The sequence below is a fragment of the Panthera leo genome, chromosome A1, assembly GCF_018350215.1.
Source record: "Panthera leo isolate Ple1 chromosome A1, P.leo_Ple1_pat1.1, whole genome shotgun sequence".
In the NCBI taxonomy this organism is placed as follows: domain Eukaryota; kingdom Metazoa; phylum Chordata; class Mammalia; order Carnivora; family Felidae; genus Panthera; species Panthera leo.
The window spans coordinates 87,265,415-87,286,022 of NC_056679.1; the positions used below are offsets into that span (position 1 = coordinate 87,265,415).

The 20,608-nt window shown below is 36.8% G+C and overlaps 1 protein-coding gene and 1 pseudogene across 3 annotated transcripts in view; both read right to left on the reverse strand.

The window, feature by feature from the left end:
- Window positions 1-4,136: 4,136 nt before the first annotated feature.
- The window catches only part of GCSAML (germinal center associated signaling and motility like), a 62,022-nt gene continuing 45,550 nt past the window's right edge, over window positions 4,137-20,608 (reverse strand). For all 3 annotated transcript variants that reach the window (XM_042905286.1, XM_042905292.1, XM_042905278.1), the window contains 2 exons: window positions 5,576-5,604; window positions 4,137-4,699 (listed from right to left, as the gene is read on the reverse strand). In XM_042905286.1, the coding sequence (XP_042761220.1) occupies window positions 4,457-4,699; window positions 5,576-5,604 (272 nt within the window). In that variant the 3' untranslated portion in view covers window positions 4,137-4,456. The remainder of the gene's footprint in view (window positions 4,700-5,575; window positions 5,605-20,608) is intronic.
- Window positions 7,020-7,917, reverse strand: LOC122224480 (annotated as a pseudogene).

The window sequence follows — 20,608 nt, forward strand, 5'->3', positions numbered from 1 at the left end:
TTTCTTTATTTTGTTTCTTAAATTTCACATATGAATGAAATCATATGGTATTTGTCTTTCTCTGATTGACCTATTCACTAAGCATTACACTTTCTAGATCTATCAATGTTGTTGCAAATTGCAAGATTTCATTCTTTTCTTGTATTAGTTTTATATATATATTATATATAACATATATATACATAATACACCATATATCTAGTATCACTATATATGTTACTATATATAGTATTACCCTATATATTATACATATATAATACACTATATATATAGTGTTTCTATATATATTACTATATCTATAGTATTACTATTTCTATATCTATATCTATATCTATATCTATATCTATTCAAATTAGAGTCTTTGTATTCTTTAGGTAAATATCCAGTAGTGGAGTTACTGGATTATATGGTATTTCTATTTTTAATTATCTGAAGAATATCTATACTGTTTTTCAGTGGCTGCACCAATTTGCATTCCCACCAACAATGCACAAGAGTTCCTTTTTCTCCACATCCTTGCCAATATGTGTTTCTTGTGCATGTGTGTGTGCGTGTGTGTGTGTGTGTGTGTGTGTGTATGTTTCTTTTAGCCATTTCGACAGGTGTGAGGAAATATCTTATCATGGTTTCAATTTCAATTTCCCAGAGATGAATGATGTTGAGCATCTTTTTATGTGTCTGTTGGAAATCTGGATGTCTTCTCAGGAGAAATGTTTGTTCATGTCTCTGCCAAACACCCTATGTCTTTTGATTGGAGCATTTAGTTTCTTTAGATTTAAAGTAATTATTGATTGGTATGTACTTATTGTAATTTTATTTCTCACTTTGTGGTTGTTTTTGTAATTCTTGTGTGTTCCTTTCATTTTGTCTTACTATTTTCACTATTTCTTTAGTGGAATGCTTTAAAATCCTTTAAAATTTTTGTCTATCTGTTATAGGTTTTTTAATTGTGTTTACCATTAGCTTCACATATAACATCTTATTAATATAGTAGTCTACATTATCACTAAAGTTTGAACACATTTTAAAAGCACTAGATTTTTACTCCACTCTGCACATTTTATGTATATTATGTCATAGTTTACATTCTTTATTTTGTGCATCCCTTGGCTGATTTTTGAATTTATAATTTATTTTACTGCTTTTGTGTTTTAACCACCATGCTGATTTTATAATGATTAATCTACTACCTTTTTATATGTTTGCATTACCTTTTAAAGGTTTTCCTTTTACAATGTTCTTTCTCCTGATTATGGTCTTTTCTTTCCACTCAAATAATTCCCTGTCATATTTTTTGTAAGGCTGGTTAAATGATAATAAACTCCTTTAACTCTTGTTTATCTGGGAAATTTTATAACCCCTTCTATTCTGAATAGTGATTTTGCTGGATTATCTTGGCTTCAGGATTTTTTTTTAATCTTTTGAGGGCTTTGAATATATCATGCTTCCTTCTTTTGGCTTGTAAAGTTTTTGTTAAAAGATCAGTTGATATAGGTCACCTGGTGGCTGAGTTGGTTAACTGTCCAAGTCTTGGTTTTGACTCAGGTCATGATGTCATGATTTGTGAAGTCAAGCCCCTGCATTGGACTCTGTGCTGACAGTGTGGAGCCTGTTTTACATTCTCTCTCTCCTTCTCTCTCTGCTCCTCCCTTGCTTACTTTCTGTCTCTCTCTATCTCAGAATAAATAAATAAATTAATTAATTAATTAATTAAACTAAAAGAAAATTTTTTAAAAGATCAGCTGATAGCTTTATGGGATTTCCCTTGTATATAACTTTTCTCTTCTCTACTGCTTTTAAAGTTCTTTTATCACTACTTTTTACCATTTTATTTGTTATGTGTCTTGGTGTACATCTCCTGGGGTTGATTTTTCGGGGGTTCTCTGTGCCTCCTGGATGTGGCTATCTGTTTTCTTCCCCAGATTAGGGAAATTTTCAGCTATTATTTCTTTAAACAAATGTTTTGCCCCCATCTCTCTGTCTTCTCTTTCTGATATCTTTATAATGCAAATGGTATTAGGTTTGATAATGTCACCTAATTCCCTTAACCTATTCTTATATTTTTGATATTTTTTTTCTCTTTGCTGTTTAGCTTCATTACTTTCCATTACCCTGTCTTCCAGATCATTGATCTGCTCTTCTGCTCCCTCTAATATGCTATTGATTCCCTTTACTGTATGTTTTATTTCAGTTACTGAGATCTTCATCTCTGGTTCTTTTTTATATTTTCTCTCTCTTTGTTGAAGGTCTCACTGAGATTTTCTCTTCTTTCCTCAAGTCCAGTGAGTATCTTTATGACCATTACTTTGAATTTTCTAACAGGCATATTGCCTATTTGTTTTATTTTGCTCTTTTGCTGTGGCATTGTGCTATTCTTTTATTTGAGACATATCCCTCTGTCTCCTCATTGTGTCTGACTGTCTGTATTTGTTTCTATGTATTAAGAAAGTCATCTATGTTCCTGATCTTGAAAGTAGTGCTTTATGAAGAAGAGTCCTATGGTGCCTCGTAGCACAATATCTCTTAGTCACCAGAACCAAGCACTTCAGGTGCATCTTCCACGTCAGTTGTATGTTCCCAACTCTTGCAGCTGAGCCATGTATGTTTTCAGTCCAGTTGTCTGCAGTGACCCATTTTGCCTGTTATATGCACACTAAGCTGGGTTTGGTTCTAGTTCTGTTAATGGGCTTGTCTCCAGTTGCCATGGGCTTGTAGTTGGCAGTGTCAGTAGTCAGAGCTGATGCTTCCCTCAGCCTATTTGCTGGGACTGCTGTCACAGTGAATGCAGGGCACTTTCACTATGCTGCCTCCTGAGAGACTTTTGTTGTTGGGATGATCTGGCCATCAGACCAGATGACTACTCTAAATCCATCTATTGAGACTTCAGTCACACCAACTTGAAAGGTGCTCTCCCTGTATTGTCCCCTGAAAAGCTTTCATTGGTGGGCAAGATCAGTTAGACTAGATGCCTGCCCCCGGTTCATCCACTTGGGTTGAAATTGCACTGATCAGTCAAGCACTCTCTCTGTGCTGCCAGCTATAGGATTCAGTTGCTGGGACTGCTGGTACACTGGTCTTATTATCTTCTCTTCTCCCCAGGGCAGGAGTCACTTCCAAGTGGTACTAGTCCCTGTTGGGGTTGCTTCCAGGGTGTGTTGGGGCTTGAGGCACTTTGGAGGGAGGCCTACAGAGTGGGGTGGGTTAGAGGGTGTAGATCTGCAGGGAAATGTGTGGGTGAAGTGCATGGAATTAGCAATGTGGAAGACATTCCTGCAAATATTGTCTGGTTATTTAGAAAATGGTGACCACCAGTATTTTTATTCTTGGTGAAGCCTTTTAATGATACCTGCCCCTCCAATACATGTTCTGAGATTAGTAAATAAATCTCTTGTACACTCTAGGCACTTTTCAAACTGCTGCTTCTATGCTGCATCTCAGCAGGGTTCGCCTTTATGTTGTCTCCTTAAGGGTGGGCACTCAGTTTCCTATTGCCCTCCAGCTGTCCTAGAGCTAAACCCACTGATTTTTAAAGTACCTGGAGTTAAGGCCCACTGACTATAGAAACCCACTTGTTTCCAAAGGCAACAAGTATTTGTTTCCCAACTATGTATCTTCCTTTTCTACCTTTTTCAATATGGCCTCCTCTTTATGATTAACTATGGAAGATCTGTTCTCCCAGTCTTCAGGACCTTTTCAGAGTTGGTTGCATTGATGTGTCTGTTATCTCAATGTCTCTGTGGGGCGAAGTGATCTCAGGATCTTCCTGTGCCTGCCATCTTCCCAGAAATCCAATATACTGAATTTTAAGACAAAACTCTTCACCTTCCTTCAGCAGAAGTAGCTAGTCATAGATTAAATTAATTAGTATGTTGTGAGCAAAGCTATATGCACAAACCTTATATTTGTTTTTTACTAATCTTTGAATCTTGATTTACCATTGGAGGAAAATACAATAAGCAACTAAATTTGATACATTTATTCTTTTATAATGACTCCCAGCTTCTCCTCTCAGAAAGGTCAATATCAAAACCTATGGATTTTTGAACTGTGACCTCAGTCACAGTTGGAAGCAAAAACTTCCAATATGTGAAAAAAGTCAAAATTTAAGTAAAAATCAGGTTAACAAATGGTCTGGTCTTATATTGTAAAAGTTTATTGAGTAGATTATACCTCAAAAATGAAATAGATTATGAGTGGAAATTTTGTCATTTGAAATTTGTAGAGCAGTGTTGGAATTGGATGTTAGGTCATATATTGAGGGATGTTCAATGCCCTAGGAAGATTCCACCATTTCCATGTCCTCAAACCTTACAAAGAAATGTAGAATACTCTATAACCTTATGTCAATTTATATGGCTTAACCAAAACCACAAAGATGTCATGTTTCAGAGATGCAGAAACACTCCTTTGGAGGCTACTAGTTTGTATCATCTTTTTTAGTGGAAGCATGAGATTTCTAGTGGGGAAGCACAAGTTCATAATCATGGTCAGCGGTACAGGAAGAAGGCCTAGTAGCACAAGTCATCCTGAGAAGGGCATATTCTGTTTCGGGCCCATTTCTAAATGGCTTCACTGTCTTTGTGGTGGAGTCGATATTCTCATAACCATCATCGTTGGAGCTCAGGGAGGGCCTCCGACAGGAACTGTGACTAATGACAGTGTAGCACACTTCCTCAGAACCACTGCCATTCTCATGTTCCTGCCAAGCACAGAAAAATAAAAATAATAATAAATAAAGGATCCAGGATCATCTATCAAATTTGCGCTCAACATCTGCCCTTTGTTTCTTCTTGTCTGATGGTGATCTTACATTAGGTATCCAAACTACTACTCATTATGCTTTCATTTCACTTCAAATATTAAAAGGGAAAAGAAGGATACTATTATCCTTCTGAATATTATTTTAAAAAAGTAATGATATACATTAAGTCACAGATATTCAGACATAATATATGCAATAATTATATGTCAATAAGTAGTCAAACTACATAAAAAATAAAGTGTCATAAGATAAAATACGATTAAAATTTTGACCTTAAATACATTTTTGTTGCATAGACCATGAAAAAAAATGGAAAACATTAAAATACTGCATTATAATTAAATCAATAAAATGCTTGTGATATAGTATTAAAAGGAATAAACATTCTTTATGTGTCTATTAACCACCATGTGGTCCACCATGTTTGTAAATATAAATGCTAATTCCTGGGTTTAAACATTAGAAGGCAATATGAAAAGCTGAAAAGAATTAATGTTTTTGGTGGTCAAATTATAAGTGTAAATTGACTTAATTTTATTTTTGTTACAGTAGTTTTGAAAATTAAAATGATAAGCTTCAGTAGAATTAGGACAACAATAAGGACAACAACAAACTTACCAATCATTTAAATCAGTTAAAATATATATATTTTTTTTAATTTTACAATTTTTGCATTAAAAATATAAGGAAAATTATTTAAAACATAAAGTGCTTTACAAGCTCATTCAGAAATTATCAGAAGGACCTATAGCTACCCTTAAATAAAGTCATCTGTATTTTGACATTTATCACACAAGTTAATATTTTTATTACCTGATTAGAGGCAGATAAAACTTCTTTGCCTAAAGGATAAAAACAAAAATTGACATTTTTGGACTATCACAAGTTAGGGGGAAAAGGTTTTCAATACAGTGATCTAACTGCAAAGAAGCCCATCATCTAAGCATGTGACATTATCTCATGTTGTTATGGAGGTTCTCAGACCTGAATGACAAGATCAAGAAAGAATATATGTTCAGGAAGCATTAATACTATGTTTTTGTGTAAGTGACATGCACCATATTTGCTGAATAAATGTGGATTTTGGAATTGGGTAATAAAATTTTCTCCACAAACATGCCATAAAAATAAAGTATGGAAAGTTCAAAAAAAAAAAAAACCAATTATATATGAAATTTAGGATATAAATTTGATTAAAGTATCATAGGGAAATCATATGTATTTTTTTAATTTTGTAAAGTTTACTAACTTTTGAGAAAGGGAGAGACAGAGTGCAAGCAGGGAAGGAGCAAAGAGAGAGCAGGAGACAAAGAATCTGAAGCAGACTCCAGACTCTGAGCTGTCAGCACCGAGTCTGATGTAGGGCTTGAATTTGCAAACTGCGAGATAATTACCTGAGCCACAGTCGGATGCTTAACCGACTGAGCCACCCAGACACCCCATATAATTTTTAAAGATAAGCAATCATAGAGATAGATACTCAAATAACAAGATTAACTATTTCAAATTAAATACAAATATATTCAAGCTAATTATATCTGTCAATGATGAAGTAGTTTGTATTTTTGTTGTTAAGATTAGATTCACAAGTACCATTTTTTAGATACTTATATATTCACTTGTTCATGTCAATTTTTAAGAGTTTATTTTGGTTTTTCATTTCCTTGCCTCAGGAGACATATCTAGAAAGAACTTGCTACAGACAATGCCAGAGAGGTTACAAAACTAAAAAGGTAACCTACAAAATGATAGAAGATATTTACAAATGACATATTTGATAAGGTTTTATACCTAAAACATATTAAGAACTTATAAAACTCAATACCCAAAAAACATAATCCAATTACAAAATGGGCAGAAGACTTGAATAGACATTTTTCCAAAGAAGACATCCAGATGAACAACAGACACATGAAAATATGCTTAACATCACTCATTATCAGGTTAATACAAATTAAAACCATGTTGATACCACCTCATACCTGTCAGAATAGCTAAAATTAACAACACACAAAACAACAGGTGTTGGTGAGGATGTGGAAAAAGGGGAACCTTCTTGCACTGTTGGTGGGGATGCAAACTGGTGCAGCAACTGTAGAAAACAGTACGGAGGTTCTCCAAAAAGTTATAGTGTTTGTTTTAAAGTATAAATTGTCCAATATAAGTATTGCTACTCTGGCTTTCTTTTGACATACGTTTGCATGATAAATGTTTCTCTAGCCCTTCACTTTCAGTCTTTTGGAAGAGCAACTTAAAATCACTCAATGGCTGTTCCTACCCATTCAGCAGCCTGAACAGTGGGATCTGCAGACTAGTTTTCAGTGGCAAGCTGAGTACTCCAATCTTCAGTAGGGAACTGCTGAATAGGCGCAGAGGGCACCTGCATGCCTTCAGGGCAGTCTGCGACTTCAGGATGAGTGAACTCAGGAGGTGAAAAAGTACATTCACCTGGAAATTGCTCCTTGATCACAGTCTTTTCAGCAGAGGTGTGCTCTTTCTTTTCAGGATCTCTGTAGAAGTAGAGATCAGGTATGATATGCCATAAGTGTTCACAGGCTATGATATCATTCATTCAAACAACTTCCTGGGCAAGCATCCACCAGATCAGACCCATTTAGTGAGCTCCCTATTGTTGCACAAGATGGCAATGTCCACATAGTGCAGAGGAGAGTCTGTGTTACACAGAGCGATGGTAGGCAGGTTAACATAAGATGCCTCTGTGAGATCTGGTTGTCAGCCCTGGGATCAGTAGCCATCAGAGGTCTTGGTTCCCAGAAGACTTCCTGGATCTAGTTAGTGAAGTTTCCAAAAATGAAATGGCCAGCAATAAGTGTGGCTCCAGTAGCATCAACACACTGCAGCCCAGCTCGCTGGCCAGTACTCCTGGATGGGATAACACTGACATCAGCCAGGTTTTCAATGGCAACACAGGCACAAGCTGCCAGCAGAAGCTTCTCTCAGGTTCTCTTCAGATCTTTGACGTAGATGCCATTAATTTTTCTTTTGTAGATGTACTGTTCCATTTAGAAGTCAAGGTTGGTGCCACCTATATGGGTTCCTGCCACAAGGAATTTGAGGACATCCTCCTCATTCATTTGCAGGACATCAAGTCTCTGGATTTTTCCCTTTAAGTTATGACTAGAATGCAATATCATATGAATCTCTCCCTGGGTAGCATGGAAAGGGATGGGTCTTTATTTTTTTAATCCATTCTGACACTTCATGTGTTTGGAGTGAAGTATTTAGTCCATTTACATTCAAAATAATTATTGATAGATATGTATTTATTGCCATTTTATTACTTATTTTGTGCTTGTTTCTGGAGATTTTCTCTGATCCTTGCTTGTCTTTCTATGCTTTCCTGATTTCCTTTAATGGTATATTTGGATTTTTTCTCTTTATTGTTTGCATGTTTACTACTGGTTCTTACTATATGGTTACTATTACATTTGTATACAAACTCTTCTTCAAATTGAAATCTATATTAAGTTGATAGTCATTCAAGTTTCAACCCATTTTTCCCCTTCCTTCCCCTGTTTTATGTTATCATATTTTATAACCTTTTTTTTTAGTGTGAGTTCCTTGACCAAATTTTATACAAATATTCATTTTTACTACTTTTCTGTTTCATGTGTTTACACTGTCACTTGAGATCTCTCCTTTCCACTTAAAGAGTCCTCTGTAGACTCAGCGGGACAAAATTTCAGAGGCAGCTGGGAAGATGGCAGCGTAGGAGGGCGCTGGGCCCACCACGCATCCTGCTGATCACTTAGATTCCACTTACACCAGCGTAAATAACCCAGAAAACCGCCAGAAGACTAGCAGAACAGAGTCCACAGAGCCAAGCGCAGATGAGAGGCCCACAGAAGAGGGCCCCTCCCGAAGCGGATCTCCGAAGGAAAAGCGAGCTGAGCCTGCCCCTCCCGCTTGTGCACCTAGCTGATCCACCCCAGGTAATAAGCCAGATCCCCAGCACCACAAGCCTGGCAGTGTGCAAGTAGCCCAGATGGGCCACACAACCCCACAGTGAATCCCGCCCCTAGGAGAGGGGAAGAGAAGGCACACACCAGTCTGACTGTGGCCCCAGCAGTGGGCTGGGGGCAGACATCAGGCCTGACTGTGGCCCCGCCCACCAATGCAGGTTATTCAAGACAGAACAGGGGAAGTGCCCCTCAGTTCCACACCACTCCAGGGACAATCCAAAATGACCAAACGGAAGAATTCCCCTCAAAAAACGTCCAGGAAAAAACAACAGGTAACAAACTGATCAAAAATGATTTAAACAATATAACAGAAAGTGAATTTAGAATATAGCCATAAAATTAATCACTGGGCTTGAAAACAGTATAAAGGACAGCAGAGAATCTATTGCTACAGAGATCCAGGGAATAAGGAACAGCCAGGAGGAGCTAAAAAATGCTATTTATGAGCTGCAAAATAAAATGGAGACAACCAAGGCTCGGATTGAAGAGGCAGAGGAGAGAATAGGTGAACTAGAAGATAAAATTATGGAAAAAGAAGAAGCTGAGAAAAAGAGAGATAAAATCCAGGAGTATGAGGGTAAAATTAGATAACTAAGTGATGCACTAAAGAGAAATAATCTGCGCATAATTGGTATTCCAGAGGAGGAAGAGAGAGGGAAAGGTGCTGAAGGTGTACTTGAAGAAATCATAGCTGAGAACTTCCCTGATCTGGGGAAGGAAAAAGGCATTGAAATCCAAGAGGCACAGAGGACTCCCTTCAGACGTAACTTGAATCGATCTTCTGCACAACATATCGTAGTGAAACTGGCAAAATACAAGGATAAAGAGACAATTCTGAAAGCAGGTAGAGATAAACGTGCTCTAACATATAAAGGGAGACCTATAAGACACGTGACTGATCTCTCTACTGAAACTTGGCAGGCCAGAAAGGAATGGCAGGAGATCTTCAATGTAATGAACAGAAAAATATGCAGCGGAGAATCCTTTATCCAGCAAGTCTGTCATTTAGAATAGAAGGAGAGATAAAGGTCTTCCCACACAAACAAAAACTGAAGGAATTCGTCACCACAAAACCAGCCCTACAAGAGATCCTAAGGGGGATCCTGTGAGACAAAGTAGCAGAGACATCGCTACAAGCATGAAAACTATGGACATCACAATGACCCTAAACCCATATCTTTCTATAATAACACTGAATGTAAATGGATAAATGTGCCAACCAAAAGACATAGGGTATCAGAATGGATAAAAAAAACAAAACCCATCTATTTGCTGTCTACAAGAGACTCATTTTAGACCTGAGGACACCTTCAGATCGAGAGTGAGGGGATGGAGAACTATTCGTCATGCTACTGGAAGTCAAAAGAAAGCTGGAGTACCCATACTTATATCAGACAAACTAGACTTTAAATTAAAGGCTGTAACAAGAGATGAAGAAGGACATTATGGAATAATCACAGGGTCTATCCATCAGGAAGAGCTAACAATTATAAATGTCTATGCACCGAATACAGGAGCCCCCAAATATATAAAACATTACTCGTGAACATAACCAACCTTACTGATAAGAATGTAGTAATTGCAGGGGACTTGAATACCCCATTTACAGAAATGGATAGATCATCAAGACACATGGTCAATAAAGAAACAAGGGCCCTGAATGATACATTGGATCAGATGGACTTGACAGATATATTTAGAAATCTGCATCCCAAACAACAGAATATACTTTCTTCTTGAGTGCACATGGAATATTCTCCAAGATAGATCATATACTGGGTCACAAAACAGCCCTTCATAAGTATACAAGAATTGAAATCATACCATGCATACTTTCAGACCACAATGCTATGAAGCTTGAAATCAACCACAGGAAAAAGTCTTGAAAACCTCCAAAAGCATGGAGGTTAAAGAACACCCTACTAAAGAATGAGTGGGTCAACCAGGCAATTAGACAAGAAATTTAAAAATGTATGGAAACAAACGAAAATGAAAATACAACAATCCAAACGCTTTGGGATGCAGCGAAGGCAGTCCTGAGAGGAAAATACATTGCAATCCAGGCCTATCTCCAGAAACAAGAAAAATCCCAAATAAAAATCTAACAGCACACCTAAAGGAAATAGAAGCAGAAGAGCAAAGACAGCCTAAACCCAGCAGAAGAAGAGAAATAAGAAAGATCAGAGCAGAAATAAACAATATAGAATCTTAAAAAAACTGTAGAGCAGATCAACGAAACCTGGAGTTATTTTTTTTTTAAACATAAACAAAATTGATAACCCTCTAGCCAGGCTTCTCAAAAAGAAAAGGGAGATGACCCAAATAGATAAAATCGTGAATGAAAATAGAATTATTACAACCAATCCCTCAGAGATACAAGCAATTATCAGGGAATACTATGAAAAATTATATGCCAACAAACTGGACAACCTGGAAGAAATGGACAAATTCCTAAACACCCACACTCTTCCAAAACTCAATCAGGAGGAAATAGAAAGCTTGAACAGACCCATAACCAGCGAAGAAATTGAATCAATCATCAAAAATCTCCCAACAAATAAGAGTCCAGGGCCAGATGGCTTCCCAGGGGAGTTCTACCAGACATTTAAAGCAGAGATAATACCTATCCTTCTCAAGCTATTCCAAAAAATAGAAAGGGAAGGAAAACTTCCAGACTCATTCTATGAAGCTAGTATTACTTTGATTCCTAAACCAGACAGAGACCCAGTAACAAAAGAGAACTACTGACCAATATCCTTGATGAAGATGGATGCAGAAAATCTCCATAAGATACTAGCAAATCGAATTCAACAGCATATACAAAGAATTATTCACCATGATCAAGTGGGATTCATTCCTGGGATGCAGGGCTGGTTCAACATTCACAAATCAATCAACGTGATACATCACATTAATAAAAGAAAAGATAAGAACCATATGATCCTGTCAATCGATGCAGAAAAGGCATTTGACAAAATTCAGCACCCTTTCTTAATAAAAACCCTCGAGATACTCGGGATAGAAGGAACATACTTAGAGATCATAAAAGCCATTTATGAAAAGCCCACAGCTAACATCATCCTCAATGGGGAAAAACTGAGAGCTTTTTCCCTGAGATCAGGAACACGACAGGAATGCTCACTCTCACCGCTGTTGTTTAACATAGTGTTGGAAGTTCTAGCATCAGCAATCAGACAACAAAAGGAAATCAAAGGCATCCAAGTTGGCAAGGATGAAGTCAAGCTTTCACTTTTTGCAGATGACATGATATTATACATGGAAAATCCGATAGACTCCACCAAAAGTCTGCTAGAACTGATACATGAATTCAGCAAAGTCGCAGGATACAAAATTTTTGTACAGAAATCAGTGGCATTCTTATACACTAATAATGAAGCAACAGAAAGACAAATAAAGAAACTGATCCCGTTCACAATTGCACCAAGAAGCATAAAATACCTAGGAGCAATCTAACCAAAGATGTAAAAGATCTGTATGCTGAAAACTATAGAAAGCTTATGAAAGAAATTGAAGAAGATATAAAGAAATGGAAAAACATTCCATGCTCATGGATTGGAAGAATAAATATTGTGAAAATATCAATACTACCCAAAGCTATCTACACATTCAATGCAATCCCAATGAAAATTGCACCAGCATTCTTCTCGAAACTAGAACAAGAAATCCTAAAATTCATATGGAACCACAAAAGGCCCCGAATAGCCAAAGTAATTTTGAAGTAGAAGACCAAAGCAGGAGGCATTACAATCCCAGACTTGAGCCTCTACTACAAAGCTGTCATCATCAAGACAGCATGGTATTGGCACAAAAACAGACACATAGACCAATGGAATAGAATAGAAACCCCAGAACTAGACCCACAAACGTATGGCCAACTAATCTTTGACAAAGCAGGTGAGAACATCCAATGGAAAAAAGACAGTCTCTTTAACAAATGGTGCTGGGAGAACTGGACAGCAACATGCAGAAGGTTGAAACTAGACCACTTTCTCACACCATTCACAAAAATAAACTCAAAATGGATAAAGATCCTGAATGTGAGACAGGAAACCTTCAAAACCCTAGAGGAGAAAGCAGGAAAAGACCTCTCTGACCTCAGCCATAGCAATTTCTTACTTGACACATCCCCAAAGGCAAGGGAATTAAAAACAAAAATGAACTACTTGGACCTTATGAAGATAAAAAGCTTATGCACAGCAAAGGAAACAACCAACAAAACTAAAAGACAACCAACAGAATGGGAAAAGATGTTTGCAAATGACATATTGGACAAAGGGCTTGTATCCAAAATCTATAAAGAGCTCACCAAACTCCACACCTGAGAAACAAATAACCCAGTGAAGAAATGGGCAGAAATCATGAATAGACACTTCTCGAAAGAAGACATCCGGATGGCCAACAGGCAAATGAAAAGATGCTGAACGTCGCTCCTCATCAGGGAAATATAAATCAAAACCACACTCAGATATCACCTCACGCCAGTCAGAGTGGCCAAAATGAACAAATCAGGAGACTATAGATGCTGGAGAGGATGTGGAGAAACGGGAACCCTCTTGCACTGTTGGTGGGAATGCAAATTGGTGCAGCCACTCTGGAAAACAGTGTGGAGGTTCTTCAGAAAATTAAAAATAGACCTACCCTATGACCCAGCAGTAGCACTGCTAGGAATTTACCCAAGGGATACAGGAGTACTGATGCATAGGGGCACTTGTATCCCAATGTTTATAGCAGCACTCTCAACAATAGCCAAATTATGGAAAGAGCCTAAATGTCCATCAACTGATGAATGGATAAAGAAATTGTGATTTATATACACAATGGAGTACTATGTGGCAATGAGAAAGAATGAAATATGGCCCTTTGTAGCAACGTGGATGGAACTGGAGAGTGTGATGCTAAGTGAAATAAGCCATACAGAGAAAGACAGATACCATATGTTTTCACTCTTATGTGGATTCTGAGAAACTTAACAGAAACCCATGGGGGAGGGAAAGGGAAAAAAAGGAGGCTAGAGTGGGAGAGAGCCAAAGCATAAGAGACTCTTAAAAACTGAGAACAAACTGAGGGTTGAGGGGGGGTGGGAGGGAGGGGAGGGTGGGTGATGGGTATTGAGGAGGGCACCTTTTGGGATGAGCACTGGGTGTTGTATGGAAACCAATTTGACAATAAACTGCATGTATTGAAAAAAAACAAAATTTCAGTTTAAAAACAAAAAAAAAAGAGTCCTCTTTAATATTTCTTGCAAGGCTGGTTCAATGGTCACAAACTCCTCTCATGCTTTTGTGTCTGGTAAACTCATTATCACTCCTTCTATTCTGAAAGACAGTCCTGGTGGACAAAGTATTCTTGGATGCAGATTTTTCCATTTATCATGTTTTATATAGCATGCCACTCCCTCTGGCCTACCAAGTTTCTGTTAAGAAATCTCCACCTAGTGTTATGGCCCTCCATGTAAGTTAAGAACTTCTTTTGTCTTGCTGCTTTTATGATTTTCTCTTTATTGCTCTATTTTGCAAATGTATTTACAATGTCTTGGTGTTGGTTGGCATTTATTGATTTTGAAGGGAGTTCTCTGTGTCTCCTGGCTCTGGATGTCTGTTTCCTTCCCCAGATGAGGGAAGGTTTCAGCCATTATTTCTTCAAGTAAATTTTTTATGCCCCTTTCTCTCTTTTCTTCTTTTAGAACTACTATGATATGAATGTTATTATATTTGATGGAGTCACTGGGTTCCCTAAATATATTCTCCTTTTGCATAATTCTTCCTTCTGTCTTTGTTCAGCTTCATCGCATTCCATTACTTTGTCTCACAGACCATTAATTCATTCCTCTGACTCTTCTACCCTGCTGCTCCTTGCATCAACTGCGTTTTTAATCTTGTTTATTTCATCCTTCATATCTGATTATTGTTTTTTGTTTTGTCCCTGTGGTAAGGGTCTCACTGTTGTCTTCTATTCTTTTCTCAAGCCCAGTGAGTATCTATATGATCATTGCCTTGAATTCTATATCAGGCATGTTACTTATATACGTTTCACTTAGATCTCTGGCCAAGGCTTTATGTTGTTCTTTCAATGGGATAAATTCCTCTGTCTTCACATTTTGTCTAAGACTCTGACTTCTTTTGTGTGTTAGAAAAGCCACTTATGTCTCCTATTCCTGAAAGTAATGGCCTTGTGAAAAAGAAGTTAGGTAGTGGCTAGCACCTCAGGGAGTGTGTTGTGTGTGCTGTGTGTGCTCTGCTCTTGTCTTCTGGCTGCTCCATCCTTCATGACAGTCATCTGTAGAGGCTCTCCTTGCCTGCAATCATCAGTATTTTGTCCCTAGTCAGAATGTGGTGAGTTTTAACTAGGTGTGCTTTGATCTGCTTGTGTAATGAAACTTGACACCAGTACCACTGGAAGTGAGGCCCTGCAGAACTCTCTTGTTTTCTTGGGAAACATGGTGTGGGAAGGGGTTTTAGCTGGTCTTCTGGGGAAGTCCCATGCTGGGAGTGAGGCAAATGTGACTGAAAAGAGCAGGTCACCAGATCACAGTTATGTTGGTCTTGGTGTAAGCAAATTATCCAGTGTCTACACTATGCTGTTTTTTGCAGGTGATCTGTGCTTATGCTGAGGTGTGCAGGTGATGGAAATGGCACTGGCCAGATCCTTTGTTCCCAGAGAAGTGTCTCCATGAAAGCTGCCTCTCAGGGATGCATTCTGAGAAGACCAAATAATCTCCCACCCGTGTGCCCCAACTCCTTCAGATCATTGTTTCCATGCTGCCTACTCCCAGGTTGTCAGCCCAGCCTGCTGCCATTTAAAATTCCAACTTTTAGGCCCTACTGGTTGCAAGAACTCACAAAATTCAGGTGCTCTCATTTTCTAAGCCAATGGTTTTGGGGAAATGTTCTCCTTGTGCATTCCTCTGTTTGCTAATCTCTCTCCCATCCTTCTCTGCAACCATGGCTACCTCCCTTCTACAGCACCCGTGATCTTTTTCTCCCCTAAACTACATTTCTGCACTTCCTCCCTTCTTCATTGTGGTTTCTTCTCTCCCTTTCATTGTTGAGTTTGTTCTGTCACTCTTGCCATCCATTTGTGGGATATTTAGGATAATTTGCTTATCTAGTCATGTTTGTGGAATGAGGGAAGACTAGATTCCTCCTACTAGATTCCCCCACTGCCATTTTCCTGCTCCCCACAACTAGTATTTTTTAAATTAGCAATATAGAATGAGGAAAGTCACAGAGTACTAAATATGGAAAAAATCCCAATTTATAAGAGGAATATTGAGTAATTCTTAAATTTACAACTTAATTGACTTGATGGTGACCCATAAAATCTTTGTATGTATTAAATAAATTTAACAGTTTCTGCAAAACAACAATATGTTAATAATTTCTCATAGCTCACTATTTTTCATAAATAGAAAGTCATGTTCAATGCACTGATTTCATGTATGGAATAACATATATGTATGTATATACGTACATATACATATATATGTGTGTATATATATATATATAAAACTTTATAAATGTATTCATATACAATTATTTAATTAGACAAAATATCAACCTTAATACTGTTTTATTATCATGAACTGAGGGAATTACACGGCCTTAATACAATTCAATTATACCATTAACAAAAATTTGAAGAACCAACTATCCATATAAAGGGGATGAGAAAATCAGACTACTGGGTGAAGTAGTTGTCATTATTGGTGCTGAAGATGTTAAAATTTCCAGGAACAAGCATATTTAGTCTCAGGTTAAAAACATGGAACATGCCATGACTGCTCTAAAGGCCAGTTGAATTAAGATTCAGAGTAGATTTCTTATTTAAAGTTAGGGTATTGATTAGAAAAGAATATGACTCTTAAAGTCAGAATGATAATATCTGGGAGAATTTCTGATGACTACAATTACCCTGAATCCCAACCTCCAAGGCTTTTGTCAGATGAGGCACTCCTTCTGTTACTGGATAATGAGGTTCTTCATACTGAAAACCTTGAAGACATCATCTTGTGAGAAAAAGTCAAAGATTATGCCTTACCAAAAGCACTTCAATGTATTTATCCTCAAAATGAAAATCAGACCCAACATGTCTTTGAAATGGGGTAGATTGTAATAGCAAGGTATTATGCTAAGAAAACACCAAATCAAGAAAACAAAAGTGTTAATTCAGCATCATGGTTTTGTTATTGAATGAATTCCTAGATTTTGAGGAAAGCATATGTATTTTATATGACTAAATGAATGTCTTCATATCAGTGCACTTACCAGAGGGTCTGGACTTAATACTGCAACTCAGAGATTTAAAAGTACTTCTAATCATTAATTAAAATGGATGCCTAGAAATTGATCTCAGCAATGGCAAAATTAGCAAAATTAGCTCCAGTGTTTCATGTTGTATTAGTCTCCTTTTGCTGCTATAACCAATTACCACAAACCTGATGGTTAAAACAATACATGTTAATTATCTTAAAATACTAGAGATCAGAATTACAAAATGAGTCTCACATCAAGGAATTGATATGGCTGAACTCATTCGTGCAGACTCTAGGGGAGTTACATTCTTTGTCTTTTCTAACTTCTAGAAGGTGGCCTCAGTCCTTGGATAATAGGCCCCCTTTTTTCAATGCCTGTGATATAAAACCAGCATTGGCTGTTTGAATTTTACTCCTACTGCATTATTCTGACACTGTTTCTGCTGTTCCTTACACCATTTAAAGACCTTTGTGTTTACACTGGCCTCACCTGGATAAACCAGGATAGTCTCAGATGAAAATATGACACCACATACCCAAAATGTGGAGAGGAGAGGAGTGAAGAATGGATCCAAAGTTAAATAACCATCAACTTAATAAGACTGCTACATGCAGAAGCTGTTATATACAAACCTAATATTAACCACAAATCAAAAACTAGTAAAAAATACAAAGAATAAGGAAAAAGAAATTTAAATGTAACACTAAAGAAAATCAGCAAACTATAGGAGAACAAGAATGTAACAAAGAAAATATTCAGAAACAACCACAAAACAAGTAATAAAATGGCAATAAATATGTATCTACCAATAACCACATTGAATGTAAATGAACTAAATGGTCCAATCAAAAGACCAAAAGGATTTTAAAAAAAGACAATACTCATCTATATACTGCCTACAAGAGACTCATTTGAGAACTAAAGATATTCGGGGCACCTGGGTGGCTCAGTCAGTTAAGCAGCGGACTTTAGCTCAGGTCATGATCTCACGGTTCATGGGTTTGAGCCCCACATAGGGCTCTGTGCTGACAGCTCAGAGCCTGGAGCCTGCTTCAGATGCTGTGTCTCCTTCTCTTTCTACCCCTCCCCTACTGGTGCTCTGTCTCTCTTTGTCTCTCAAAAATAAATAAAACTCTTTAAAAATTAAAAAAAAATGAAATAAAGATACTTGCTAATTGAAAGGGAGTGGGAGAAACATCTATTATGCAAATGGATGTCAAAGGAAAGTTAGAGTATGATACTTATATCATACAAAATAAGCTTTAAAATAAGTAATAAGAGAAAAAAAGGACACTATATAATAATAACAGGGACAATCTAGCATGAAGAACTAACAATTGTAAATATTTATGCACATAGCATAGGTGCTCCCAAATCCATAAAACAGTTAATAAGAAACATAAAACAATAAATTGATAATAATACAATAGCAACAGGGGACTTTCACACCCCACTGCATCAATGAACATGTTGTCTAAATGAAAATCAACAAAGAAACAATGGTTTTGAACAGCACGCTGGACAGATGGACTTGACAGTTATATTCAGAACATTCCATCCTAAAACAACAGAATACACATTTTTTTCAAGTGCAGATGACATTCTCCAGAATATATCACATATTAGGCCAAAAAACAAACCTCAACAAATTGAAAAAGATTGAAATCATACGATGCAACTTTTCTGACCACAACACTATGAAACTAGAAGTCAACCAAAAGAAAAAATCTGGACAGAACACATATATATGGAAGTTAAATGATATGCTACTAAATAATGAGTGGATTAACCAAGAAATCAAAGAAGAAATTTTAAAAAAGTACATGGAAAAGGGTGAAAATGAAAGCACAACTGTCAAAAACCTTTTGGATACAGCAAAAGTGGTCATTAGAGAGAATTTAGAGCAATGCAGATCTACCTCAAGAAGCAAGAAAATTTTCAAATCAACAGCCTAATCTTACACCCAAAGGAGCTAGAAAAAGAACAAGAAGTGAAACCTAAAGCCAGAAGAGGAGGAAATAATAAAGATTAGAGCAGAAATAAATGATATAGAAACAATGAAAAAAGCAGAACAGGTCAATGAAACTAGAAGCTGTTCTTAGAAAAAAATAGTAAAATTGATAAGCCTGTGGTCAGACTACTCAGAAGAAAAGATAAAGGACTCAAATAAATAAAATCACAAATGAGAGAGCAAAAATAAGAAAAATCACAGAATAACAATTATAAGAGAATATTATAAAAAACTATCAGCCAGCAAACTGGACAACCTAGTAGAAATGGAAAAAATTCCTAGAAACATATAAATTACCAAAATTGAAACAGAAAGAAAGAGTAAACCTGAAAAGATGAATTACCAGCAAAGTAATTCAAACAGTAATCAAAAACCTCCCAACAAACAAAAGTCCAGGGCCAGGTGATTTCATAGGCAATTTCTACCAAACATTTAAAGAGAGTTAGTATCTATTCTTCTCAAACTAAAATAGAAAAGGAATGAAAACTTCTAAATTTCTATGAACCTAGAATTACACTACTTGCAAAACCAGATAGACTCCACTAAAAAAAGAAAACTACAGGCCAATATCTCTGATGATGAACACAGATGCAAAAATCCTTGACAACATAGTATCAAGCAATTTCAACAAAACATGAAAAAGGTAAGAGAAAGGATAACAGCCATATGATAATTTCAATACATCCAGAGAAAGCATTTGACAAACTACAACATCCATTCATGAAAAAAAAAAATTAACAAAGTAGCTTTAGAAAGAACACACTTCAACACAATAAAAGCCTTATATAAAAAACCAACAGCTATCATCATTTGTAATGAATGAAAACCGAGAGCTTTTCCCTTAAGGCCAAGAATAAGACAAGGATATCCACTCTCACCTCTTTTATTCAATATAGTAATGGAGGCCCTAGCCACCACAATCAGACATACATACATACATACATACATGGCATGTGATCAGTAAGGAAGAAGTAAAAACTTTCACTATCTTCAGATGACATGATGCCCTATATAGAAAACTTGAAAGGCTCATCCAAAAAACTGCTAGGACTGATGAACAAATTCAGTAATGTCACAGGATGCAAAACCCCTGTACAGAAATCTGTTGCATTTCTATAATCAATAATGAAGCTGCAGAAAAAGAAATTAAGGAATCAATCCCATTTAGAATTGCACTGAAAATAATAAGATACTTAGGAATAGACCTAACCAAAGAGGTAAAAGACCTGTACTCTTAAACTATAAAACACTAGTGAAAGAAATTGAAAAGAACACAAAGAAATGGAAAGACATTCTATGCTAGTGGACTGGAAGAACAAATATCGTTCAAATGTCTATACTACCCAAAGCAATCTATCAAGGTAATCCTTATCAAAATACTAACATTTTTCACAGAACTGTAATGAACAATTTTAAAATTTGTATGAAGCCATAAAAGAACCTGAATATCCACAGCAATTTTGAAAAAGAAAAGCAAAGCTGGAGGCAACACAATCTGGACTTCAAGTTATATCACAGAGCTATAGTAATGCAAACAATATGGTACTGGCACAAAAATAGACACATAGATCAATGGAAC